This window comes from Henckelia pumila, chromosome 4, assembly GCF_033568475.1.
Source record: "Henckelia pumila isolate YLH828 chromosome 4, ASM3356847v2, whole genome shotgun sequence".
In the NCBI taxonomy this organism is placed as follows: domain Eukaryota; kingdom Viridiplantae; phylum Streptophyta; class Magnoliopsida; order Lamiales; family Gesneriaceae; genus Henckelia; species Henckelia pumila.
Window position 1 is genome coordinate 437,656 of NC_133123.1, and position 26,870 is coordinate 464,525.

The 26,870-nt window shown below is 40.6% G+C and overlaps 5 protein-coding genes across 6 annotated transcripts; 2 read left to right on the top strand and 3 right to left on the bottom strand.

Moving 5' to 3' along the window:
• Positions 1-275: 275 nt before the first annotated feature.
• Positions 276-5,941, bottom strand: LOC140867438 (serine/threonine-protein kinase 12-like). 2 transcript variants are annotated; one of them, XM_073272511.1, is made up of 12 exons: positions 5,125-5,941; positions 4,555-4,629; positions 4,324-4,419; positions 4,155-4,237; positions 3,956-4,076; positions 3,136-3,215; positions 2,632-2,694; positions 2,421-2,536; positions 2,123-2,208; positions 947-1,068; positions 615-726; positions 276-537 (listed from the first exon to the last, which is right to left on the bottom strand). In XM_073272511.1, the coding sequence occupies exons 1-12, from the start codon at positions 5,461-5,463 to the stop codon at positions 463-465; spliced, it is 1,368 nt and encodes a 455-aa protein (XP_073128612.1). In that variant the 5' UTR covers positions 5,464-5,941; the 3' UTR covers positions 276-462. The 2 variants fall into 2 exon arrangements, 1 of the variants encoding a protein (XP_073128612.1); XR_012145145.1 differs by lacking the exon at positions 276-537 and having other exon boundaries at positions 700-726; positions 947-1,107.
• Positions 5,942-7,549: 1,608 nt separating this feature from the next.
• LOC140867535 (protein NRT1/ PTR FAMILY 4.5-like) lies at positions 7,550-9,673 on the bottom strand. Its single transcript, XM_073272606.1, has 5 exons — positions 9,571-9,673; positions 9,267-9,484; positions 8,751-9,194; positions 8,539-8,666; positions 7,550-8,444 (listed from the first exon to the last, which is right to left on the bottom strand). The coding sequence occupies exons 1-5, from the start codon at positions 9,671-9,673 to the stop codon at positions 7,550-7,552; spliced, it is 1,788 nt and encodes a 595-aa protein (XP_073128707.1).
• Positions 9,674-10,995: 1,322 nt separating this feature from the next.
• Positions 10,996-14,974, bottom strand: LOC140867437 (MACPF domain-containing protein CAD1). The gene is made up of 6 exons (XM_073272510.1): positions 14,505-14,974; positions 12,980-13,218; positions 12,589-12,784; positions 12,259-12,442; positions 11,913-12,067; positions 10,996-11,822 (listed from the first exon to the last, which is right to left on the bottom strand). Exons 1-6 carry the CDS (start codon positions 14,799-14,801, stop codon positions 11,193-11,195), a joined length of 1,701 nt encoding a protein of 566 aa, XP_073128611.1. The 5' UTR covers positions 14,802-14,974; the 3' UTR covers positions 10,996-11,192.
• Positions 14,975-16,761: 1,787 nt separating this feature from the next.
• LOC140867541 (uncharacterized) lies at positions 16,762-17,790 on the top strand. Its single transcript, XM_073272609.1, has one exon. The coding sequence runs from the start codon at positions 16,762-16,764 to the stop codon at positions 17,788-17,790; it is 1,029 nt and encodes a 342-aa protein (XP_073128710.1).
• A 125-nt stretch (positions 17,791-17,915) lies between these two features.
• Positions 17,916-18,371, top strand: LOC140867548 (uncharacterized). The gene has a single exon (XM_073272621.1). The coding sequence runs from the start codon at positions 17,916-17,918 to the stop codon at positions 18,369-18,371; it is 456 nt and encodes a 151-aa protein (XP_073128722.1).
• The last annotated feature ends 8,499 nt before the right edge of the window (positions 18,372-26,870 follow it).

A 26,870-nucleotide genomic window follows, 5' to 3' on the forward strand; every position in this document is an offset into this window, starting at 1 on the left:
TTACTGTTTGAGAGAGTGGAATCCAACCAACGCTTGCAGTAATAATTTTGGTTTATAAAAGTCATTTTATGCTCAGTTTAAAGAAAAATACATCTTAAAAATTCAAAATACCTTTTCAATTGAAAATAATAGACAATATAATTGTTCTCTAGTGAACCAGGAAAATGGGATTAAAAAACAAAAGCGTTATACACCCGCGGGCGTGCCAATGTTACTTATAGAGTCATATTTCATGGAACTTAGACACGACTAATGATTTTCTTTGAAAATAAAAATTAAGCACTCAAAAACATATCATTGCGAAATTGTTTGGACATGGCCAACGAACAAATATTACAATAAAATTACAGTTTCATTAAAATCACAAGAATGAGCAAAAAAAAAATACCATACCCAAAAAGAATAACACCAATATGGAAAAATCAGCATTAATGAAAAATACGAAGCATCGTAGCCAAAAGTCTAAATGCTTCCATCAGATCGAGAGGAATGACCAAAGCTATTATCTTCCTTCTGAAAGCATTTCAATGGTCCAACCTGTAAACATATCAATGCATTAGGCTGCAGGCTTAAAGAGCATGGCTTCTAGTGGCAAGAAAAGGATCATAGAAAACCTTCCACCGCCTTCTGTGTCCAAAGCTGTTATATATGGCCACCAGTCGAGGGATGATTTGTTTGAATGTCGGTCGATTTGCTGGATTCTCACTCCAACACTCCTCAATCAACCTGCAGGAAATTCATAGACTGTGTCTAATATTTTTCTTATTTGTTGCACTCGCAAGCCAATCTCAATGGTTATGAGAGAAGATCTCAGAAAGACTAAAATATCGATGTTAAATGCATTTGACATGCACAAGAGTGATGGGAACATGATATAATATTTCTCATGATTCATGAATATATACGCAAACAAAAGAAACGAACATTATTGAGTGAAAATACGTACTCTTTCAGCCCATGGGCATACAACTTCATTGAGGCTCTAAAAGGAGGGCGCTCATTTGCAGCATGAGATGCAGCCACTTCATGGTCTTGCTTCGAAGAGAATGGTGGGCATCCTTCAATCATCTAAGGTTAAGTGCATCACAAAGATAAATTTATCAAATCCTGTTTATAAGAAGGAAATTCGTCAAAGACACATCTTTGACCCAAAATGATCATAAACTCGTAAAAAAGAGATTTAAAAAGATGAAATTTTCTGAAAAAATCCACAAACGCAGGTGTGGCTCCAACCCAAATCTATGTCCTGAAACTACTGGCTCTACTATCTTGCACCATCAAAGTAATCATACTAAGCAGACCCAAGATTTTAGGCGAAGGAGGTTGAAACTAGGGGGGATACTGTATTTTTGGGCATTGAAACTTGAATTTTTGGAAAAAATCATACATTCAAATTCATTTTTTTATAGATCAAGGATAGTGACTGCCCCCGCTCATTCTTCCCTGGATCATACTCACCATCAATTCATCAAATCACCTCACATGTTTTTATGTATGGATCTCATACATGAACAAGAGCCAAAGTGAATGGATAGTGCAATGAGAAAATCATAAATGTTGCTGCAATACCTTAGGGCCTTTGGCATCAAAGTTCATTGCCCCAAAATATTTGCTATTGATCGTTTCAATTAGAATCATGTCACATACTAATAGTAACTTGGCATGAATGAAATAAAGTCACAGTAATATGTTCAGTTATCAAAATACAAAAGAGTGTAAATATAACAAAAAATCGTTAAACATTAGAACCCAAGAAGAGGAAAATGAAATCGGCTGATTATACACTGAAACGAGAGAGAACATCCCAAGGAAACTTAACAGAACAGTAGCATTCACCACACAAAAACATCACCTCTCACAGATTAAACTGCGTCGGATTTTTAAATAACTATCTATGCCACACAGCAAGAGAAAAAAGTGAAACAAATAGCTAATATCAATTTACGGCACATAAACGTCTCTGTAATCTAATAAATAAAATCATCTGTTCTTCTTGTTTTCTTATCATCGCTATAGTTCATCTAGCAAATGCACTTTCATCATCAACATATTGTTAGGAAAGATTAGAGAGTTTGATGTCTACACCTTCTTCGCGCAAACCATTAATGCCTACATCCATTACCTCTTGCAAGATTAATGCAAACGAGAAAACATCCACTTTAGTGTCATACTCTTCGTTTCTGAAAACCTCAGGAGCTACATAGCGACCTGTCCATATGCAGAAAATATGTGAAAGAATTAGCCACCAATCATATTTCTGGCAATCATGTCAATGGCCAGACGAACCCATAAGTGAATGTACAAATAAAATCTTTTCAACTACCCATAATCAGATGGATTCTCAGAGTCAAATTTTAAATGATCTCATCTGAAAAGCGCAACAAAACAGTATACTAGCTCTAGAGCAGAAAAAAGCTTACAAGTGTCCTGAGAAGTCAGAGGCGTGACTTCTTTAACTCTGTTGGCAACTTTGAGAAGCTTGCTAACCCCAAAGTCTGCAACTTTCAGGTGCCCAGAATCATCCCGCAGTATGTTTCTGTTATCTTAGTCAAATATAAGGAAAAGACAATACTTCGAGAAATTTTGCAGAAGAAAGAAAAGTTAACGAATTATGGAAGGATAAAAACTTACGAAGGTTGAAGATCATGGTGAATAATTGCTTCAGGTTTGAATTCGTGCAAATAATTCATTCCCCTGCAAGACCGATTCTATAGTGAGACAAAAATGGCTCTCGTCATCATTCAAATGATTGGGGAGTCCACAAATTTCTGCATCTATGACCTATTCATCGTTTCATTCAACTCCAAGCTAACTCCTCGATAAGAACAAGTTCCTATTTTTATTTTTAGTTTTCCAGGTCAGCAAAATCAAATCAGCTTAATAACAAATTTCATATAAATAGAATTGCTCAGCCAGTTTATATGCGGTGACTCACATTTTAAAATAAAAAAAGAGGATAGGATCCGAATTGAAATAATTATTAAACAGAGTAGGCCACCTATATCTAAAACAAATCTAAACAGCATTTAGCACACACTGACAAAAACATATTAACTGCCTAGATGAAACAAGAGGTGGTAGGAAAATCTTGCAACAGAAAAAAAATTTAAAATCAACTTAGTATAAATACTAGACCTGGCAATATCCATTGCGCATCTGAGTGCAGTAGCTGGCTTAATCGCACCTTTTCTTTTTAAATATTCACACAAGTCTCCCTGAAAAAGACCGAGGAGTGTAAACCAAATCACGTCACAAATTCATTTAACTAATATAACATGATATTAGCACAGCTATAAGACAAAATCACAAGTTCTACAGAGAAGATATGGGAAGATAACTGCCAAAATTGAAATAGACATTTAATGAGTAGCTAGTCTTCGCCCATTTAGTAATATCCCATTCCCGGTGAATCACTAAGTGGCTAAGAAACATATAGTTTTCTCAATGAAATTGATAGATCAGTAATATGTACCAAATGCAACCAATTATCCATCATCAAAATTTCTAAGAAAAATATGCAACAATATCACAACCATTATGAGAATCACTTCGCAGTATGTAAAAGAACATCAAACATGAATTTTGGAATTCCCTTGATAAAGCAAATGCCACTCTGACTAAAAAAATAACAAAATGACAGGTGTCTACCAACTTCCAAGCATTGTGAGAGCCATGTAAGAAGTACAAGAAGAAAATTGACCAAGTTCACAACATGATAATTTCCTTCTAATGTTGCCTCAGACATAATAAAATCCAATTTCAAAATACAAAATATGACGATTCCCATGCAAGAAAGGATTAAAGCGTAAGTTATCAAAACATAGAAAATTTCCATAGAAAACTCAAGCAATGTGCAATATCAACAGCCAATCAAATAATTACAAGCTACAAAAGTGAATGACATGAAATCAAAAGCATAGAATCGTCATCCAGAACTGCTTCCCGTGATGGAAACCTTAGATAAGTATTCAGTCACAATCATCATCGGACTACTTTGTGTCACAGCACCAAGAAATTGAACAACATTTGGATGTCTTATTTTCTGAAGCAAAGCAAGCTCATCCCCAAATGCCCTCCTGCAAAAATAGAGCAGGTAATACAACAAGATGTTGAAAAGGAGTGCAGATCCGTCAGCTCGTTTATAAAAATCTCACACTTTATCCTCATCAGCAACTTGTTCCCATAGTATTTTCACAGCAACTTGTATTCCACGCCATGAAGCTATTGTATAGGTTCCCTGGTAAAATACACAAACAATTTGTAAGTGTGGCATGACATCAAATATGGGTGTTTGGTTATACAAGAATGAAATTGGTAAAGTACCTTGGTTATTTCCACACTGTTTGTAAAATCAAGTTCTTTGGGATTAATCTCATATTCCGGTATCTCGAGGGCATTTTTGACATGCATGGGAGTCCTCTAAAGGAAAAAAAACATAGAAGACAATAAAGCTCCAGCATAGAAGAGACAATGAAAAAGAGACATTTTACCAGTCCCGGAACTTTCTCATAAAAAAGAAACTATGAGGCCCAGAAAGAATAATAGGAAACTCACAAAATGTTTTGCACCATGTTTCTCCAACAGTTTAATCACGTCATGTTTCTTATAATGCACGGCATCTGCAAGAGGCTGTTTACGCAATACCAGGTTAGATTTTAGAGCAAACAAACTACTAAATGAATCAAATGAGCACATTCAGGGACAATTGATGTTCGAAATAATCAAACTTTACGCTGGCAAGCTTTAATTCATCCATTAGTTTTTATTATAAATACATTCAAAATTCAATGAGTTATTCGGGCCAAAGTTTCAGCATTTGCTTAATGGAGGAACAATAATTAAGTTTGAGCCAAACTAATTGAGCTCAATTTCAAACCTTAAGACGACTGAAGTTGAACCCTTTCTTTTTTTCTTCTTTTTTTCTTTTGTTTAAAATAAATCGAGCAGCCTAACAAAAAAATCTAGCTCCACCTGGAGTATTAAAAATGGCAAGTATTCAGCAGTTAGTTTGCAATCCCTCATAGGTCTATCTAACGTAGCAAACAGCCAACAGAAAAAGAAAGCACAAATCCAAGAAATAACAATGATAGACAAAGCCATCTAATTTTGAAATTCGAGTCATACCGTGCTTCCCCACCGATCTCTGGCATCAATTTCTGCAGCATTTTCGAGCAACAACTCGGCTACATCAGCGTAACCTTGGCATGCGGAAACATGAAGTGCAGTCCGGTGATCAATATCCCGGAAATTAACATCAGCACCCTCGTCCAAAAGCTCCTTAATGCCATCCAAGTCTCCCTCATTCACCAAATACATTAGCTTCAAACCCGGATCAATATCATTCACATCATCAGATTCATGTTCTCCCACCAAATCATCAAAGACCCCGTGGTCCCGCTCAGGAGCCATGGACGATTGCTTCCACAATGTTAATCCCACAGGAGGGGGAATTTTCGAGTCCATTGAAGATTTCAATCAAGAAATGTCTAAAAATGGAGAATTTCCTTGGCGAGAAATCACCAGCTCTTCAAGAAATTTCACAAACACGAAACTCCAAGAAGACAGCACGAATTCTTACAGCAAAAGTCGTAAATTAAGAATTACTTTTTTCAGAAAAACCACAAATTCTTGAATTGGTAGTAAAAATCCTTTCTTGGTACAGCTTTTCCTTTTTTTTTTTTACTTACATTCAAAACGAAGAGAACAAAGAAATTAAATCCAAACAAAAACATTTACCCCCTAAATCCGAAGTTAAAACCCATAAATTCGAAAAACCAAGATTTCGAAGATCACGGAAAATACAACTATACAAGAGGAGGTCCCCCGCTAGTTCACGAGTACGATTTCTACAAGAGACCCAAAGAATCGGAGATAAAGTGGGAAAAACTTTTAAGAATGAAGCAAGAAATCTGTTGGAAAAAGTTGGAAAAGGACTGGTAAATATGTTAATGGTTTTATGACATGTCTTGTTTATCTTTTTTTATTTTATTTTTATCATACTATATAGTAGTTATTTCCCATAGGTAACAATTGACCAAATAATCACTCTAAAAAAAAAACAAAAACAATTGACCAAATAATTAATGCCAATAATGTTTCGACACGACTCACGAATGCTTTATTAATTAAAAATAAAAGTTACCAGACGCATGAGGTAAAAATTCTTCTTCCTCTTCTTTTTGTTTTGTTTTTACTATTTTCTTGATCAATAACACAATCCTCTATATTATAGAATAAATGTAAATGAGAGTTTATGTTTAATTCTAATATATATTTCTCATAATTTTCCAAAAAAATCATTGATGCATTAAATAAACTAATCAACCAAATGTATTTTAACTGAACGTTACAAGAAAAAAACTGTGGAAAAATATTGCATGTGTACAGGAGAAATGACTCGAATAAGAACTCGAAATTATAATTTATATTCTACTATATTATATATATATATATATATATATATTATGACGTGAGATTCTATTCTATTCTATTATTATTATTAAATAAAGTGGATTATAATAAGTACTTCGAGGTTGTGATATTTATTTTTTTATAAATAAAATATTCTCATCTTCTCAATTATAAAACATTCAATTTTTATTTAATGAAAATAACATAAAAACCAACTTAATAGATTTACATTACATATCATAATAAAATATTTTTTTTATCTTTATCTTATTTTTGACTTTTAAATGATCCGATCACCATAACATAAAATATTATTATTAAAAAAAATTAATTTTTTTTGATTTTAATGTAATCTTTACATTATTTATTGGCAATAAAGTTATTATTAGTTCATGTATAACTTATTCTACCAAATCTCGCGTTCTTCTCGTCATACTATTTATTAATCTATTAATTATTTATTTTACGTCAATCAAATCATTAATAATTAATCATACATCAATCAAATCATTGAATTTAAATTACTATATTACTCTTATAAATAATATTATTCATATTTTATTTATTCTTAAAAGGACAAAATAATAATTTATCATTTTTATATAAAATTTAATCCATCAAATCAAATAAGTTATAATATATTATTCAAATCAAATACTATATTAACTATAATTGATTATTTATTTTTTTATTACATTATATTAATTATCCATGTATTATTTATCCTATGACTCGAACCAAAATATACTTAATATTTGAGAGCACGCATTATATGTATATATGTATTGAGCATGACACAATACATAATATGAGCACGATACATGCTGGTATGGGTTAGATGTGCAGAAGAGTAAGTCCAATTAGTTCATCCAATAATTATTAATCTTGAGAATTCCCACAAACAAAACTCTACAGATTTGAATTTTGATGAAACACCAATGAAGACTTGGAATAGATACAACGTTCGTTCATCGATCCGACGTAGAAGAATCTTATATATCCTTGTTAATGATCATAATTCGTGAGAATCAAATATGTAGTCTTCTCTTCGGCCAGACAATTCCCATGGTTTCTGCAGCCATTTTATTCATGAATCTTATGCCCCCCTGAATCTTGAATATGCTTGTTCAAATATGCACTAGTCTTGTACAATCTGCAGCTCATGGACCCTGCTACTCTCATTTGCACTGTCGGGGCTCACTTTCCTGTACTTGTACCTACTTGAGACGAACAGGTAGATGCAAAAATTGAACAAGCTCAAGAAAGAAAGCAGCCAATAGAAGAGATTCAAATGGCCACGGTTGATGTTGTTTCCAGCCAGCCATCCCCCACTCCCGGTGATATTCTTTGTAGCACTGTTAACTATCCTCACAATTATGGTGCTAAGGAAGTAGCCAAGCGCCATTGAACTCCAAAGGAAACAGCTCGATAGTGATTTGAGATCTTTCGGGGCCTGGGAATAGAAGAACTCGAGGAGACCCACGTATGTAAACATGTCGGCTATCCCGAATATGAAGTACTGAAACGACAGCCAGAAAACGCTGATTGGGAGTGGCGGCTGAAGCAGGGGGATTGAATCAAGCATGTTGTTATCTCTTGCGACTCTTTTGCGCTTTACCTCCATTATGGCAGCTGCGGCCATTGACAGTGAGGATAGGATGAGACCTACTCCAACTCGTTGAAGATATGTTATGCCTGTGGGAATGCCAGTTAATTTTCGTGCAAATGGGACGAATATCCGATCGTACAGTGGAACGCCGATTATCAGAAACAAGACGGGGAGGACTGCTATCGATGCCGGCGGAGAATTGAAATTCTTGGTCATGCTTGTGTCCATTGTTATTCCCTGTTGGATGGAGAAGGTTTGAAGCTGAGCCAAGCAAAGGGTCATGATGGTGGTGCAGCAAAAGATGGGAACAATGTTTAGTATTATTTTTGCATTTTCGACTTGCGTCACTCGACAGAGTTTCCATGGATTCGGCCTTTCCGAGTTCTGTGTTGATGTAGTCAGGATAGCTGCTTTATCAAGAAACCTGGCAAAACAAAATCACCAGAAAATGTTATGTAAAAAAGAAGCAATTTATGTCATATACATATTTAAATTCCTTTGAAAATCAGCTTGGGAACCTGAAAGCATTGGTGTGTGGTAAAACTTCTGATTGATTCGCTGCTTCCCTGTTGTTATTGATCTCATACAAGTCATTAAAGTCATCAGGAAGGTCAAGCTTTCTGTTCCGGATGGCTGCAACATACACCTTTTCGGACAAACGAAAATTAAATCAACTTTACTCCATGCAAGAATAGGAAGCAAATATTATTTTTTCATTTACTATGTTCACCTGTACTATTTCAGAGAGGGCACTACTCCCATTTGTTACATGGATACGATACCGTGGAATCCCAGAAGCGAAGATTAGTAAGCCACAGAACATAGCCATCGTGCTCGCGAAGAAACCCCAATCCCACCCTTTATTGTCTTGGATCCAAACAAAAACAGTGAGACTAATAGCACCTCCCAAGCATCTTGCCAATAGCAACCAGTTAAAGAAACTCGACCTCTGTCCCTCCTCCTTCGGATCCTTATCTTCGAACTGGTCAGCACCATGTGATGGCAATGCAGCTTTTATTCCTCCAAATCCAATGGCTGCGGAGTAAAGGCCAACAAACAGGAGCACAGCTTTGGTTCCACTGACTTGAACACAATGAGAGTTTTTATCATATATGTTGCAGAGAGGTGGCTTCAGTTTTGGATAATGAGCTTGCAGAGCTAGTAGCCCAAGTCCCTACATGAAGGAAAAGTTTAGTGACTATAATGTTTTTGAGAAATGAAGCATCTGAATTCATAAAAAACTAACCAGAAACTCAACAGAAGCTGCTAAAAGAACTGCTTTGTATCTGCCAACATATGTGTCTGCTAGGAAGGCCACTGCAATGGTGATAATGTAACTAGTCCCTAATAAGTTTGTCAGTTGAGTCGCTGCATTGGCTATGCTAAAGTGCATCACCCCAGTATAGTATGTTATCAAGTTTACTGCCAAGCCGAAAGTAGCCATGTGCTCGAAAGCAAACATCCCTTTAAACAATGTCAACGAAAGCCAACGTTAGTACTTGACAGATCTTCTAAATTATGTTTTTGTATTGAAAGAGCTGTGGTGGTACCTAGAATTAGTGATGAGACACCCATTCCACCATGCTTATCTTTTCGAGCCGTATTTCCTCTCCAATCCACGTTCCCTTCAACAAATTTGACCTTTTCCTGCATATTTTTGAGTACTGGTAGTATCAGATGCATATGGAAAACCAAAAATACTAAGTTACAACTTATAGTGATGGAATATTTGATTAAGAATAGAGGTGTTGAGAGTACCATTAGCTGGTGTAATCTTTTTTAACCCTTTTGCTGAAGATCCCAAGTAGCGAAATTGCAAAGGCAAGAATCAACGAGGCTATAAAAATATATCTATGATTCTAGTGATCAGATTGATACGAAAACTATGTATTATTTTGTGCATATATACCACTTTTACCAAAGGTCGGAGCATTTTATATCAGCTGAGTTGGCCTAAAAGTGTAAAGAGACAAATAAGAATTAAAATCCTAGCATAATTAAATCAAATTAAATGGGAATGAGCGTATTCCCTCTCAACTAATCAGATTCTGAAAACTATTATTCTAATATCATATATCTCATAAATTAAAAATAAATACGCATGCTTTTCGTTGCATGCAAATGGATTGCTCGTATAAGATACATAAAATTGGTTATAACAACGTAGAACGATGACCAATATTTATGCAATAATAACATGTTTTACATCATTTGCATGACATATCTTCCTATTCTAAATAATCTCCAAGAAAAAACCTTAACCAAGTATTATCCAACTCTAATCTAAACCATTAAATCAAGTATACGAAAAACAAACGGTTAGGAATCCAAAAATCATTCTATCTTCAAGCATGCTGGAGGAAGCGGCAAACTTGACAAATCGTATCGGGAAACAGTTCCCTTCTTTCATGGATATTCTCGTGCATATTCCTGGAATTTTGCCGACTTGGGGGTATATATTCTGTCATCCAGGTCAACTGTTGCAATAAAAGGGAAAAAAAAGCCGCACATGATTTCGATGTTTTTGATAGTTTTCAGGTAACCAGAAACCAAAACATCAACGTCAAACTAAAGTTATGCTGTTAGATTTAAGGTTGCTTCTTGGACACTAACATATTTGGATGGTTTAGTTAACTTTTATGGGAGTATATTCTTGAGATTATCCACCCCATTGTTTTTTAAATTGATTTTCTGCTCTATTAGTAGAATGCAAATGGAAAACCACCAAATATTTATGTTTTATTTGTTTAAATTAATGTCAGACTCAGCTTAATTATCTTGACTTCATCTGATTATTTTCCAAACTTTTGAAATCAAGTTCGATCTGAATTCTAATCTTTTACAACTTGAAGATTGAAGTTTTACTACCAAAGAATAATTCTGATTTCTGGGCCAGATACCAAGTTCGACCTGATAAAATCAAAACCAAAAAAGCAGATGAATAAAAAGAAAAATTAACTTATGAGAAACCAAAATACAAAAAGAAATGCAGTTTTTTGCCCTTTAACAAGACAAGCATCAAGTATAATCTCAATAAATATTCAAGCACAATGAATGACTGACTACATTGACATATATAATGTACAGAAGAATAGAGTGGCAGATCGCCTGATCAAGAAATCTATCCTGCTAATGGAGGTACGTGAAGAATCCTAGCTAGCACAATCATACATCAGTAGTTCAACAGCGAGTACTTTACACGTAAAACAATTTTCCCTTTATCAACTCCAAGTTTGGCTCCGGTTACCAACCAGTGCCCTGGCATATCTTGGGGCCCTTTCAACATTTCCGTCATATCCACAATTTTTGTCAGTTTTCCAAGCATGCTGGAACCATCCCCTTTTTCGTTTGACAATGAAGTAGACGAGCCATCGAGTTTTTGTGCAGAAGATAAATTTGAGGGACTATGATCCCACACAGATCGCCTTAAAGTACATCCTGGTACTTTGGAAAAGAGGAGTTTAAGGTGAAGCACGCTTTTTGCCCCAAAATCCCACACACCTAGCTGAGCCCCGGTGACGATATGAACGCCAGAAAGATCTCCGATGCATGTATCTGTGAACTCTATTGGTGCAGTGCTTACATGCGAGAATTTTTTCCACTTAATTGGTTCAAACCATCTGCTATCCTGCTCTTCGGGTCCTTGCCACTTCGGTGCACCTATAGCCATGTGGGCATCCCAATGGGGTTGAAGTATTTTCGGGAGAGACACTAGGTGTTGCAGGTTTATAGAAAGACGGTTTTGCTTGCTACCATCTAGGCTGAGCTTGAGTCCTGTGACGGGCTTACGTCCTACAGTAACCTGTAACCTCGTAGAATATCCAAATTAAACACTGAAATAAATAGTGGAAACTCGACCATGAAATAACATTGTAGCAGTAGACTATGATACCTGATCGGGGCTTATATAAAGTTTAGGACCCATTAAACTGAACTGAAGAGATGAACACACGGGTCCCTTCCTTTGTAGGTTGTTCTGCTCAGGAGCCCAAACACGAGGAATTTGGAAATCCAAGAAGTACTGTAGATCCTCGATAGGCGGCTTATCTGAATAAAATGAAAAATTTTCACAGAGTTGAAGATGTAAGACAAAGAACTCTAAGACACATCATAATATAAACACGTTCTTTAGCCAAATCATCAATTTCCCAGAATTTTGAGCTGATAATTAGAAGAAAATTCTACATGATTTCCAAATTCCGTTTAGATTGAAACAACAGCATAAGATAAACTCTTACATTCCAAGTACAAGTCAATAGCTCGAGCTAAGTGTTTTATCCCAGGCACTCCTTCAAGCAAAGACACAATGGGCATAAACGTCATGTTGATAACATCAGGCGCTCCTTCCACGGTGCTGGCCCACTTGCCATAGCTCTGTTCAAGGTCATCTCCTCCTCTTCTTCTGAAAATGACGGTAACGTCCTGCATAAATGAGATAAATACCAAAAATCTGTAAAAAAAAAAAATTGATACGTAAATTACCTAAAAGTAATCAAGAGGAAAAAGTATGTTTGATCAGCACATAGTCAGCAATATGGTACAAACTCAAAGAATGCTGCTCCACATACCTTGTCCTTGTATTTTAAGGCACCAGAACTCGCATAACCCTTTGAATCTGAGAACCTATGCTCTCCAATGTCTTTCACGTATGTTTCAATATCTGACATTGATAATGGTGATGACTGGTGCTGTCTGATGTAGACGACATCCCTTCCTCCAATTGTCGCGGAGGTAACGATATGGGTGCCATAGTTTTCAATAAAGCTGACAGAATATTTTATATAAGAAAATCGACGAGCGTGTATATTTCATTCTCATGTTGTGGGAGTAACCAAAAATTATAACTTCAGATACACTTCATAAACCAAATAAACTTGGAAAGTTCATGCAATATCCAAAAAAAGGGTGATATATCAGTGAAATTCACATGCTAAGTCTTAAGACTTTCATAGATGCTACCTTGCCAAGGATGCAGGGTCCCAAGAATATGGGACAGCACTTTTGACTTCTTCGAGCAAAATTAAATTTGGATTTGTTAGTTTGACTGTGTATAAGGGGATAATGAATCCGACCATTGCAAGGGATTGCGTAGCTGCCGCATCAAGCTGCCAAGAGCCAGTGAAATTAAACATCGCATTGAAGCTTCCCAGCGGTACATCACCGGGTATATCTGATTTTTCATTGAAATACTTAGCCATCTGCAAATGCAAGTACCGGATAAATATAAGATGAATAGCTAGGAGAGGAGATTTAATTTTTAAAGCATACAAAGAAAAATAAATCATCCGTAGCAAATGCTCATTTCAGACTAAAGATGGGCATTGATATTTTCAAGTCCATAGGTCCTATAATAAAGGTTTAAGGGCACGGTCACATCAGGAAATAAAACATGTTGAAGACTCAACCAAGGGAAATGCTCATTCTATGTAGCATGTGATAATTATTTACGCATTTAGAGCCATGGCATCATGATTTAATGAAGATGAATGAAGAAGGAATATTTCGAGATTTATCACAATTTTACCTTAGTCCATGATCAAATGTGAAACAAAACATAATCTCAAACAAATGGAGCAACACAAAAATGGGTAAAATTGTGGGGCATGTGATCAAGCAATTTGCCTAGTGCCATTTAACTGTGATGATGCAACTAAACTCCCCAATAAACACCACATTCTAGAAATAGGCAAGCACAATTTGCATGTTGCGGCAGCAAAAGGTATTCTCGAATTTCATCTCTGACACCACTTCTTTCAATCATTTTAAATCTCCATAAAGGAGGTCATGCGCCAAACTCTGATGGAAGCATTTTTTCCCAACCCCTTTTTTCGGGGCATACCTATAAATCATTCATTCTATGGATCAGGTCTAGAACAAGAAGTAGTTTCCAATAGTGCTTATTAGAAAAGCTATGTTTTTTAAGCCTGCATATTTAGCATTGGTCACGCCTTTAAAAGTCAACCCTCACATCTGGAAACTTCAGTGACCTATCAACATTGGTCACATTCAACTCAATTCAATCCATAATATGAGCATTGATTACATTGCAGGCCCTTAAACAAAGATAACACTTTTCCAGGTAGCCCCCTCTGCTACGTTGATTCATTGAGGAGCACCAATATTAAGCTATATAAACCAAACCAAACCAAACCAAAAAATAATAAGTCTATCGAGTGAAAAACCAGCAAGCTTATAAATAGCCCGCTTAAAATGGAACAGAGAAAGAAGACAATGTTTCCATCCAACATATAACCCGGACGATCCGTTGTCATGAAATGAATCGTAATTTACAAAAAACGTACTTAATTCTGACAAAGACAATTCATTATCAGCATTTTCAGTTCGAGTGTTCATTAAAAAGCTAAAATCTTGCACAGTCCCACTCAAGATTCAATAACCAACCAAGAACGAATCATCATCATAACCTCAACAATACAAAAGATCTCAATCGAACAGAATTTAGTCGTCCGGGCTAGAAACAAACCTCGTGGAAGGTCAAAACATGGGTCTTTTCATGAGAGCTCTGGCCTTTGGAACACCCAATGTCAACAGAAACATCTCGGATTGAATGAGATTCAGAAATTTCAAGATCCTCGGTGTTTTCTTCATCGATATGCACTAACGTAGAGCCAGGGGCTCCTTTACAATAAAGCAACCTAATGTCAGAGGTGACGTCAAAACCCCGTCCCAGAGCTTGGATTGAGTTGCAGAGAGTGGTGATCAGTGAATTTTCCGGAACAGCGGGGCTTGTGCTGCTGATGCTCTCCTTCGGGAAATCCATGGAAGAGCAGAGATTCAAGAAAGTTTCATTCAGTTGATTAGAGAAGAAAAAGAATGAAGCTTGGGGGGAATTTTCTGCGTTATTTTCTTGGGAGGCTCGTTGGGACTTTGTCAAAGATTGGACTTTGAACTCTACAATGTTGTTTTTGTTGGATCAGATTCGGTGGTTGTCTATTCAACTCAAATTTAATCAAAGGGAGGAGAGGCTTTTTGACTGTATGTATAATAATGGCAAGAAACGCGTTGTCTTTGTGTGTGGATTATTTTGATTCTGACCCATCTTTTCTTCTTCTTCTCTTCCATCTTTGAATTCAACATTCTTGGCCTATTTTGCTCATCAAGCTTTTATTACATCTCCCACTCATCACAAGAACTCAAAACAGTACCTTGGCCCCAATATGTTTGCCTTTGCAATTAAAATGTAGAATAATCTAACATTTATTTTCCACATTTTACATTTCAAAAGATAAAGTCATTGGAAGCAAATTGCTACCAATATGCAATTGCTGTTATTTACTTGAAGTTAACCTCATTGAAATAAAATCACAATATAGTTTTTAGCGGAATATGTATTTTTTACAATTGGATTTGAATCTACCCTAAAGTCTACTGTGCTTTGGTACCAGATATACGTCATAATAGCATTTTAAGTACGTTCAATATTCATCTCTCTTGTTTCAACCACAGGGCCACTTAAATTATTTTCTATCACTACGTACGTGATTGGGCTTTCCAAGCATATATATATTGAGCTGTAGTTAAGAGAGAGATAATTGGGCTATTCTTCACAAAGAAGAAATTGGACCTTACATTGTTTTCCCTGCTGAATTTTTTTAGTCGGCCTGTATGGTAGATCCATATGCTAATGTAGTTGCTCCAAACTATCGCTGGGCCTAAGCTCCTTCAAAGCCCCTGAAATGGGCCTCCCCAACACAATCAAATGCTTTTAATTTTAATTAAATAAAAAAGGACAAGAAAATACAGTCGTTCGTCGTGGTTTTGGCATAACAATTGATTAATTAATAAAACTGCACTTACTTTTTTTAAAAAAAATTAAATGAAGGGTGGGGTCTTGTTATAAAGTGAGATTGTATGAATATTGTTTATTTATTGAGAGAGGTTTATGTCACTGTATGGCAAGAAAATCGTATTTTTATTTATTTGATAAATATATTTGATACTCCGATGAGGAAATCACCTCATCTCAAAGACGACCCTAAGATAAAGATCAATCCTTAGATAGACAGGATGGTCCAGGAGGTCGGCTCGGGAGATCCGTCAAGCTCCTCCACCACCATCACCCAGCTCGGGAGCTCGGGAGCTCAGTCAAGCTCCTCCACAACATCATCCAGTTCGGCTCGGGAGCTCGGGAGCTCGGGACCTCCTTCAAACTCCTCCACCATCATCTCCATCTTAGGTTGGGAGCTCTGGAATTCATCTCAGCCCCGATGTCAGTAGGGAATTAGCTCGGTAGAGGGGTTGGACAACCTTGATGAGCTAGCTAAGATGTTAGGATCAGTGCTCGGGTTGAGTTCAGGGGTTCAGCAATAGATCACTCATCCCTTTTTCATATGACCTCAGACAAGATTCGGGCGAGATCTCAGCCTAAATATTCGGGATTGTGATCCCGGGATTCGCGGATTCTTGATAAGGAAGGTAGGCGTTAAATCCGGAGCTCTCTCCTATAAATACCAGGTTCATTTTCATTATTTGCATCCTAATTCTTCACTCGTGGGCACACACCACTCTCTATATTTTCGCTATCCTAACATCTGACTTGAGCGTCGGAGGGGATACGCCGGAACACCTTCCGGCCTCCCTTAACATTCTTGTTAGTGGTTTCAGGTCAGCAGCAGTTCATCTCTTATTTGGAGGAGTTTCTTCAGCTCGTCCAAGGAGATCACTTTATTGAGGTATATCAATTGGCGCCGTCTGTGGGAACATCGAGCTAAGACGTAGATATGGCAGGAAGAGGAAGAGGAAGGGGAAGAGGAAATGTGGCGGATATGACTGTAGATCAGCTCAGTTCATCACTCAAACGGTGCAAGCGGCCATGGGTCACAATCCACCACCTCCTCCCGTGGGTCCCAAACCCAATGGATGCGGTGTGGGAAGAGATTAGGAGACTAGGTCGGCAAGTAGGAGGTCGGCCTGGGCCTATACAAAGGGAAAGTCCTTTTGCTCGGGCTATTCTAGATGAGGAACTCCCTGCAAATTTTAAGCAGCCTACTTTAGGGGAGTATGACGGGAGCTCAGATCCGGAGGAACACTTGGGGAGATTTGAAAATGCAGCCTTGTTGCATAGATATTCAGATGCAATTAAATGTCGGGTCTTCCTCACTACTTTGGTAAGGTCAGCCCAGCAATGGTTCAACCTTTTACAGCCTGGTAGTATTCAGAGTTTCAATGACTTCAGCTCAGCTTTTCTACACCAGTATGCGAGTAGCAAGAAATATTTGAAGACTTCTCTCAGTTTGTTCAATATGAAGCAATCTGAGGTGGAATCGTTGCGGGAGTATGTTAAGCGCTTCAACACAGCAGCTCTGGAAGTACCTGCTGCCACGGCGGACACCTTGGTCAACTCTTTCACTCAAGGGTTGAGAGAAGGGGAGTTTTTCAGATCCTTAGTCAAGAAGCCTCCTTTGACTTATGATGAGCTCCTTAGTAGAGCTGAGAAGTACGTGAATTTGGAGGATGCACAGAGGCAGAGGAGACAGGAAGGAACGTTTGGAAGTAAGCCTAGTGCCAAGGGGGGAGCAAAGGCCGAGGGGAAGACAGAAGGAGGAAGGAAGAGGGTGGCAGAAGAGATGAACAGGGCCAAAGGACCCTACCCCTATGTACCCCTATCGGTGAGCCTGGAGAAGGCAATGCAAGTATGTGAGGATAGGCGAGCACTTGTGAGGCCCCGCAATGCTGAGAAAGGCCCGCGGTTACCGCCATCTGACAAGTTTTGCGATTTTCATCAGGAAGTATGGGCATATCACCAATGATTGTCAGAGGCTAGGTGAGGAGGTTCAAAGGATCATGTATGATGACCCTCGAATCAGAGCTGAGCTGACTCGAAGAGCAAATCCTCCTCGCCAAGGCCGAGCTCCCCAATGGAGGAATCAAAGGAATGAAGATAGAGAGAATCAAAGTGATCATCAGGGAAGAGCTCCTCCAAACGGTCGAGGAGATAGGGTGCAGCAGATTGCAAATCATCCCGATCGGGGTTATCCATATGATCTCCGGGGGTAGTACGGATGGAGATTCGGGAAGGGCTCGCAAAGCTCACGGGCGTAGGTTGGAAAATTTTGAGGTAAGTTCGCAACTCAGCTGTCCCACTGACCCGAACATCAGTTTCGGAAGGGAAGATTTAAAGGATGTGGTGCTACCTCATAATGATCCCCTACTGGTCACCTTGACCATAGCCAATTATGACGTGGCTCGTATCTTTGTGGATACTGGGAGCTCAGTAAACATTATCTTTAAAGAAACTCTGGACCAAATGAAATTGGAAGGATTTGAATTGGATCCAATCACCACAGAGTTGTATGGGTTCACGGGTCATGCTCTGCAACCATTGGGATAGATAGTGCTCCCCTTGTCCCTTGGGAGTGGAGAGCAGAGAGTAACCAAAATGGCTTGCTTCACCGTGGTGGAGGCACCATCCTCTTTCAATGGAATATTGGGGCGCCCTGCCCTGAGTGATTTCCGAGCCGTGGCATCTACCTATCATCAGAAGTTGAAGTTCCCAAGTGGAAGAGAAGTGGGGGTTGTTCGGGGTGATCAAAAAGCAACTCGGTTATGCTATGTGAATGAGGTAAGGATTGATTCAAAGAAGAATAAGAGGGAGGTAGGAATGGTTTCAATAGGTCGAACATTGAAGGCACACGGACAGAAGGTGCTTCTGATGTCCGAAGAAGGTCATGAGAAGGTGGAATTAATCCCGGGAGCTCAGATTGTCAAATTAGCTGCTGATCTGAGCCCATCAGTGAAGCAAAATTTGGTTGGTTGCTTAAGGAAGAACAAAGATGTTTTTGCTTGGTCTGTATCGGAGCTCACAGGGGTCAGTGCAGAAATTATGGTTCATCGATTAAATATTCTTGCGGGAGTAAGACCGATAAAATAGAAGAAGAGACACTTTGGTCCAGACAAGGATAAGGTCATTAAAAAAGAGGTAGAGGAACTTCTTAAGGCAGGACACATTAGGGAAGTGCAATTCCCTACCTGGTTATCCAATGTGGTCCTCGTCCCTAAGAGTTCAGGCAAGTGGAGGATGTGTGTTGATTTCAGGGACCTAAATAAGGCATGCCCAAAGGATTGCTATCCCCTGCCTCGAATTGATCAATTGGTTGATTCAACGGCAGGTCATCAGTACTTGTGCTTCATGGATGCATATCAAGGGTATCATCAAATTCCTCTGGTGGTGGAAGATCAGGACAAAGTAAGTTTCACCACCTCCCATGGAACTTTTTGTTACAAAGTGATGCCTTTTGGTTTGAAGAATGCAGGGGCCACTTATCAAAGACTCATGGACAGAGTGTTTGCCTCCCAAATTGGCAGAAATGTGGAAGTTTATGTAGATGATATTCTGGTAAAGTCTCAGGATGATGTGGGGTTGTTGGCCGACCTAGAGGAGACTTTCTCGACTTTGAGGGCTTATCAGGTGAAGCTTAATCCAGAGAAGTGTGTGTTCGGAGTCAGGGGAGGTAAGTTTTTGGGGTATATGGTTACTGAGAGGGGCATAGAGGCCAATTCTGAGAAGGTGCAGGCTATTCGATCCATGTCTGCTCCCCGTAACTTGCAAGAAGTTCAAAGGTTGGCAGGAAAGATTGCAGCCTTGTCTCGATTTATATCAAGATCAGCCCATAGAAGTTTACCTTTCTTCAAGGTGCTTCGCAAAGCCAAGAAGTTTGAATGGGATGATGAATGCGGGAAGGCATTTGATGGCTTAAAAAGTTACCTAGCTGAGCTCCCTGTGTTGGCTAAGGCAATTCCTGGTGAACCATTATACATCTACTTATCAGCTTTGGAAGGGGCCGTTAGCTCAGTACTTATTAGGCAGGAGAGAACAGCTCAACACCCTATCTATTTCTTCTCACATGCCCTTAAGGGTGCAGAACTTCGGTATTCAGAGGTGGAAAAGTTAGCATTAGCCTTGGTTATGACAGCAAGGAAGCTCAGACCTTACTTTCTATCACATCCTATTGTGGTGCTAACCAACAGCCATATTGGGAGGATATTAACTCGAGTTGATATTTCGGGAAGGTTGGTAAAGTGGACTACGGAGCTCAGTGAGTATGATATCCAGTATGAACCAAGGACGGCCGTTAAGGCCCAGACGTTAGCTGATTTCCTTGCCAAAACGAGACATATGGAAGCAGATGATTTGTGGAAAGTATACGTTGACGGCTCTTCTAATAGTGAAGGATGTGGGGTGGGGGTGTTTTTGATCTCCCCTCGTGGAGATGAGATCAGATTAGCAGTTAGGTTGGATTTTCGAGCCTCTAATAACGAAGCAGAGTATGAGGCTGTGTTGATTGGCCTCCGAGCAGCTAAGCAAGCTGGGGCAGCTCGGGTGCACCTCTACTCTGATTCACAGTTAGTAGCCCAGCAGGTAAATGGAACGTATGAAGTCAAAAATGAAAAGCTGAAGGAATATATGAGGACGATAGAGGAAGCTAAGGGTTTCTTTGATGAGGTGTTGTTTGAACAAATTCCGAGGGAGGACAATGAAAAAGCAGATTATCTCGCCAAGATGGCTAGCTCACTTCATAGCTGGAAGACCAGGAAAGTTGTTGTGCAAGTGGAATTGACACCCTCTACTGAGCTCGCACCATTAGCTCAGGAAGAGAGTGACTGGAGAAAGGAGCTCTTGGATTACATAGAGAAGGGGGAGTTACCAAAGGATCCGAAGAAGGCATATCGGTTGAAACAGAGGAGTATCCGCTTTGTGATGATGGAGGGAGTTCTTTATAAGAGGTCATTTGCCGGACCTCTTCTCAAGTGTATAGGCCCCAAAGAAGCTCATTATGTCCTAAAGGAGATACACGATGGGTGTTGTGGTAATCATTTAGGGTCTTATTCTCTAGCTCGTAAGGTTCTCTTGGCGGGATATTTTTGGCCCACTATTCTGAAAGATGCCATAACTTTGGTGACTTCTTGTGATAGTTGTCAAAGACATAGTAGACTTCAACACCAACCAGCAGCGTTAATGAAAGGGATAGTAGCAGCATATCCTTTCGATCAATGGGGAATTGATATTGTGGTTCCTTTCCCTCCAGCCCCAGCTCAAAAGAAATTCTTATTGGTTGTCATTGATTACTTCTCTAAATGGGTTGAGGCCGAGGCTTTAGCTCGAATTACTGAAGGGGAAGTCTTGAAATTTCTGTGGAAGAATATTGTGTGCAGATTTGGAGTACCACGTAAGCTCATATCTGACAATGGGAGGCAGTTTCAAGGGGCTCGAGTGCAAGCTTGGTGTAAAGAAATGAAAATTCAGCAACACTTCACATCTGTCCATTATCCTCAGAGTAATGGTCAGGTGGAGGTGACTAATAGGTCTTTGGTGCAAAGCTTGAAGACGCGTTTAGGCCAAGCCCAGGGAAATTGGGTGGAAGAGCTCCCTAGTGTGTTATGGTCATATCGTACCACACCAAGAATTGGAACTGGAGAGACTCCATTTAGTATGGTGTATGGAAATGAGGCCGTCCTGCCAGTAGAAATTGGAGAGAAGTCAGTTCGGATCATTTTCTATGATGAAGAAAATGGAAAGAGAAGGAGGGAAGACTTAGACTTTTTGGGTGAAAAGAGAGAAGCTGTTGTTATCAGGATGGAGGCATACAAGAACAGGATAGCTCGGTCCTATAATCGTCGGGTGCGCAGGAAGGATTTCCAGGTAGGAGATTTGGTGCTGAGAAAAGTTCAGGAGGTGGCTGTAGGGAAGCTAGACCCTAAATGGGAAGGACCATACAAGGTGGTGATGAGGCTCAGTTCTGATGCTTACTACTTGGAGGATTCAAAAGGAAAGATGTTGAAGAGACCTTGGAGCGCTTACAATTTACGCAAATATTATTCTTAAATGTTGCAAGTTCAATTTTCCTTTAAGTTGTAATTTGTACAAGCTACTTTCTACGTTTATCTATAAGCAGTTATTTTTTCAGAAATATTGATGTAAATGTGCCTCAGCTCATCACCTTAGTCACGCTCCTTGAGCCCCTGACTTGGGTTCAACTCATCACCTTAGTCACGCTTCTTAAGCCCCTGACTTGGGTTCAGCTCATCACCTTAGTCACGCTCCTTGAGCCCCTGACTTTGGTTCAGCTCATCACCTTAGTCACGCCTCTTAGGCCCCTGACTTGGGTTCAGCTCATCACCTTAGTCACGCTTCTTAAGCCCCTGGCTTGGGTTCAGCTCATCACCTTAGTCACGCTCCTTGAGCCCCTGACTTTGGTTCAGCTCATCACCTTAGTCACGCCTCTTAAGCCCCTGACTTGGGTTCAGCTCATCACCTTAGTCACGCTCCTTGAGCCCCTGACTTGGGTTCAGCTCATCACCTTAGTCACGCCTCTTAGGCCCCTGACTTGGGTTCAGCTCATCACCTTAGTCACGCTTCTTAAGCCCCTGGCTTTGGTTCAGCTCATCACCTTAGTCACGCTTCTTAAGCCCCTGACTTGGGTTCAGCTCATCACCTTAGTCACGCTCCTTGAGCCCCTGACTTTGGTTCAACTCATCACCTTAGTCATGCCTCTTAGGCCCCTGACTTGGGTTCAGCTCATCACCTTAGTCACGCTCCTTGAGCCCCTGACTTGGGTTCAGCTCATCACCTTAGTCACGCCTCTTAGGCCCCTGACTTGGGTTCTGCTCATCACCTTAGTCACGCTTCTTAAGCCCCTGGCTTTGGTTCAGCTCATCACCTTAGTCACGCTTCTTAAGCCCCTGACTTGGGTTCAGCTCATCACCTTAGTCACGCTCCTTGAGCCCCTAACTTTGGTTCAGCTCATCACCTTAGTCACACTTCTTAAGCCCATGACTTTGGTTCAGCCCTTTGCCTTAGTCTAGTCACCTCGACCCTGATTTTCGGGCGCAGTTCAGTTGCGGGTCACTTCATAGTGGTCTCATGTAGATGAGCTGGCGGTTCAGGAATATTGGCTGGGGAGCTCGGGAGTCCAATTAGGCAATCTGAGAACACATTTTAGGTCAGCTCGGAAGTTTGGTTCCAGAGGCTCAGCTCGGCTTCGGCAGCTCAGCTCGGCTCCTGCAGCTCAGCTCAGATTTCGGGTGTTAGTTTATTTTTTAAAAAAAAAAAAAAAAAACAAGTACTTTGCTCCCCTTAAGGAGCTCAGCTCTGTTCAACGCCTCCGGGTGTTAGCTTATTTTAAGACAAGTACTTTGCTCCCCTTAAGGAGCTCAGCTCTGTTCAACGCCTCCGGGTGTTAGCTTATTTTAAGACAAGTACTTTGCTCCCCTTAAGGAGCTCAGCTCTGTTCAACGCCTCCGGGTGTTAGCTTATTTTAAGACAAGTACTTTGCTCCCCTTAAGGAGATCAGCTCTGTTCAACGCCTCCGGGTGTTAGCTTATTTTAAGACAAGTATTTTGCTCCCCTTAAGGAGCTCAGCTCTGTTCAACGCCTCCGGGTGTTAGTTTATTTTAAGACAAGTACTTTGCTCCCCTTAAGGAGCTCAGCTCTGTTCAGCGCCTCCGAATGTTAGTTTATTTGTAAATCCGTACTGTGCTCTCTCCGGGGAGCTCAGCTCAGCTCACCTTCGGGAGTTAGTTAATTTTTAAGCATCTATTTTGCCTCCCTTCAGGAGCTCAGCTCAGCTCACCTGCGGGAGTTAGTTAATTTTTAAGCATCTATTTTGCCTCCCTTCAGGAGCGCAGCTCGGCTCACCTTCGGGAGTTAGTTAATTTTTAAGTATCTATTTTGCCTCCCTTCAGGAGCTCAGATCAGCTCACCTTCGGGAGTTAGTTAATTTTTAAGTATCTATTTTGCCTCCCTTCAGGAGCTCAGATCAGCTCAGCTCACCTTCAGGAGTTAGTTAATTTTTAAGTATCTATTTTGCCTCCCTTCAGGAGCTCAGCTCAGCTCAGCTCACCTTCAGGAGTTGGTTAATTTTTAAGTATTTATCTTGCCTCCCTTTCAGGAGCTCGGCCACCTTAGGGAATTCGGCTCGGCCACCTAGAGGTAAGCTCAGCTCAATGCCTTTTGGGTGTTCGTTTATTTTTAAGTGTTAATTTTGCATCCCTCCAGGGAGCTCGGCTCAGCTCATTTTAAGGTGTTAGTAATCGCAACTCAAATTGTGATAACCTAAAAGAATAATAATAGAACTGAGTTTGCATAATCTGACAAAAATTTAAATGTTTACATCTCCAAAAACCCTAAATTAACTCTCATTCTCTCCCTCGCCCTCATCCTCACCCTGTTCATCTGCGCCCCCATCCTCTTTTGCTGCCTCTGCTGAGGTAAGGGAGAGGGCAAACCCGTCTAGGTCCAGGAAGTCCACAGGGGTCCCTTCAGGAGGATAGCCTGCCGCCCTGAACTGCTGAGTGCAGCCGTCGAACCCTTTGGCCAGATAACCATAGGCTTGAGCAGCCACCTTGTCCATATACTCATCAGACTTCAAGAATGCCTCCTTGAAGCCTTCAGCTCCCTTGGAAAGCTCAGCTCGGGAATCTTATAGTTCTTGAAGGGCCTGAGCAAGTTGATCATGGGACCCCTTGAGTTCGCCCCGAAGATTCTCCTTCTGCACCTCGGAAACCCGGAGGTCATTTTGATGCTTCAGCCGCTCAGTTTGGAAGCCCATCCTCATTTCCTCCATCTGGGCTCGGAGATTGGCTACCTCCTTCTCATAACCAAGCTTCGCCTCCTCCGCTAACTGGCTAAGCTCAGCAAAATGAGCTTCATAACCTCGAGCATCCTTAGAAAGTTGCTTTCGAGTCATGGAAGCTCGGAGGGACATCTCGGAGTTCAGGACAGCAGCCTAGGAAAGGAAAAGAACAATTAAAAGAGAATGCAAAAGAAGAACATAAAGTACTGAACAAAGGATGGTTACCTCAGCTGAGGCAGTGTTAGAACGTTGCATCAGCTCAGCCCATCCAAGGCTTTTCACATAATCGGCATCAGCCTGGGAAATCATATCCCGGAGGACTGACCCAGCCGTGGGAGTAGGCCCGACCCCCACAATGCGCAGGGCATTGTGGTACATTTCGAAGAAATTGGTCCTGCACCGGACCACGGGAGTCTGAGGCTTCTCCGCCCTGAACTGACGAAGGGGTGCCACCTCCGGAATAGAAGACTTCCCGGAGTCCAGCTCCACTACCTCCGGGTGAGGGCTTGACGGTGCCCGCCTTTTGGAGCCTTTGGACGGGGTGGCAGAAGGATCTGGCTTGTTGGTGGCCCGTGGTGAAGGGGCTTTAGATTTGGCTGAGCTCCCTGCAGCTCGGCTCCCTGATGGGGCAGTTGTTTTCTTATTCTCTAACATTCTCCTCATTGTTGAGTCCATAACCCTTTTTTCTGCACGAGACATAAGGAAGGTCAGGACAAGAAATGAGATAGCATAATATTAGTAAAGCGGAGCACGGGCGGGGGAAGGGCCGTACCTAAGTTTCCTCGAACGAAAACATCTGCCGAGCTGAGCCCATGGTGGCAGAGCAGGTCCTCTGCCAAAAGGGCAGAGACATCAAAGCACCTTCCCCCTATAGCCCTTTGGGCTCCAGTAAACAATTCCCCTTGACAAAAGCCCGGGGTGGGAACAGGTAGGAGGGGGAGAACATCCCTCCAGGCAGAACATATGTCCCAATCGTCGGAGGGACATACAAAAAAGAAGGCATTTTTCCAATTTTTATTGGAGCTGGGAGAACCCTTAAAAAATTTACAGTTGGGTCGGCAGGAAAAATAAAAGGGGCCCTCCTCAGAACGTTTGGGCAGCAGGAAGGTACAAATGGTAAAACAGTTAACTTCAAAGCCTAGAGTCCTAAAAAAAACTACAAAACTACAAAGAGTTCGGAAGGAGTTGGGGGTGAACTGTCCTAGGTGAAGCTCATAATATCGGCTGAGCTGTTGGAAAGTAAGGGGAGGGGAAATCTAAGACCTGCCTCCAGCTGATCTAAATAAAAAGTATAAAATCCTGGAGGAGGGTGGTTAGCTCGGTCTGTGGGGTCAGGAATGACAAACTTGTAATTTTTAGGGGCGTGGGATAGAGCTCTTATCTTCTCCTCATCCGAAGCATCCAGCTCGGAGGGGTATTGCTCATACCACGGCACCACAGGGGCTTCAGGGTCGTAGCCCAGGTCATCATCCTGAGCAGGGGATGATGCGAAAGCAGGATCCTGGCCTGTAGGCTCTCCTGCAGTAAGAGCGAGGGAATCAAATCGATCCACCTCAGCAAATACTTCGTCTGAGCTTCCAGAATAAGCTCGGGAAGAAGTAGCCATGAGGAGTGTTTACTTACTTAGGGAGCTCAGAAACTTTGAGAAGGGAAGAAAAGCAAAGGAGCTCGGAAACTTTGAGAAGGGAAGAAAAGCAAAGGAGCTCGGAAAAAGAAAGGAATTCAAGAGAGAATTCACAAAAACAAGAGACGAAGAAAGTAAAAATGAATTTTTTACAGTGAGGCCTATTTATAGAAGTTCGGATCAATCCAGGTCGTTGATCTTGGGACAGGTGGACGGCTCAGATCGAGTAGAATTCAAAAAAAAAAAAATTACCGTTACATAGTACTGGCCGGAATGACAGCTGGGCTCGGTGAGGCACCTTAGCTCGGTATTCACTTAGGGTCATCTCAACATAAAAACGAATTTCGAGTCTTTTACCTCAATTCGACTTTTAGGGGAGGGACTTGTGATACCCCGATGAGGAAATCACCTCAGCTCAAAGACGACCCTAAGATAAAGATCAATTCTTAGATAGACAGGATGGTCCAGGAGGTCGGCTCGGGAGATCCGTCAAGCTCCTCCACCACCATCACCCAGCTCGGGAGCTCAGTCAAGCTCCTCCACAACATCATCCAGTTCGGCTCGGGAGCTCAGCTCGGGAGCTCGGGACCTCCTTCAAACTCCTCCACCATCATCTCCATCTTAGGTTGGGAGC

Bases quoted from the DNA above. Each gene is read 5' to 3' on its own strand.
- LOC140867437 (XM_073272510.1), bottom strand. From the start codon at position 14,801: ATGGATTTCCCGAAGGAGAGCATCAGCAGCACAAGCCCCGCTGTTCCG. The intron at 12,785-12,979 runs GTAGCATCTATG...ATATTCTGTCAG, and splicing joins GACCCTGCATCCTTGGCAAG to CTTTATTGAAAACTATGGCA. The intron at 11,823-11,912 runs GTATCATAGTCT...ACGAGGTTACAG, and splicing joins TTTATATAAGCCCCGATCAG to GTTACTGTAGGACGTAAGCC.
- LOC140867541 (XM_073272609.1), top strand. From the start codon at position 16,762: ATGGCAGGAAGAGGAAGAGGAAGGGGAAGAGGAAATGTGGCGGATATG.
- LOC140867548 (XM_073272621.1), top strand. From the start codon at position 17,916: ATGAAGATAGAGAGAATCAAAGTGATCATCAGGGAAGAGCTCCTCCAA.
- LOC140867438 (XM_073272511.1), bottom strand. From the start codon at position 5,463: ATGGACTCGAAAATTCCCCCTCCTGTGGGATTAACATTGTGGAAGCAA. The intron at 2,695-3,135 runs GTCTAGTATTTA...TCGGTCTTGCAG, and splicing joins TGCGCAATGGATATTGCCAG to GGGAATGAATTATTTGCACG. The intron at 2,209-2,420 runs GTAAGCTTTTTT...GCATATGGACAG, and splicing joins TCTGACTTCTCAGGACACTT to GTCGCTATGTAGCTCCTGAG.
- LOC140867535 (XM_073272606.1), bottom strand. From the start codon at position 9,673: ATGCAGGAAAAGGTCAAATTTGTTGAAGGGAACGTGGATTGGAGAGGA. The intron at 8,667-8,750 runs GTGAACATAGTA...TTGTCCGAAAAG, and splicing joins CCCTCTCTGAAATAGTACAG to GTGTATGTTGCAGCCATCCG. The intron at 8,445-8,538 runs GTTCCCAAGCTG...TTGTTTTGCCAG, and splicing joins CCACACACCAATGCTTTCAG to GTTTCTTGATAAAGCAGCTA.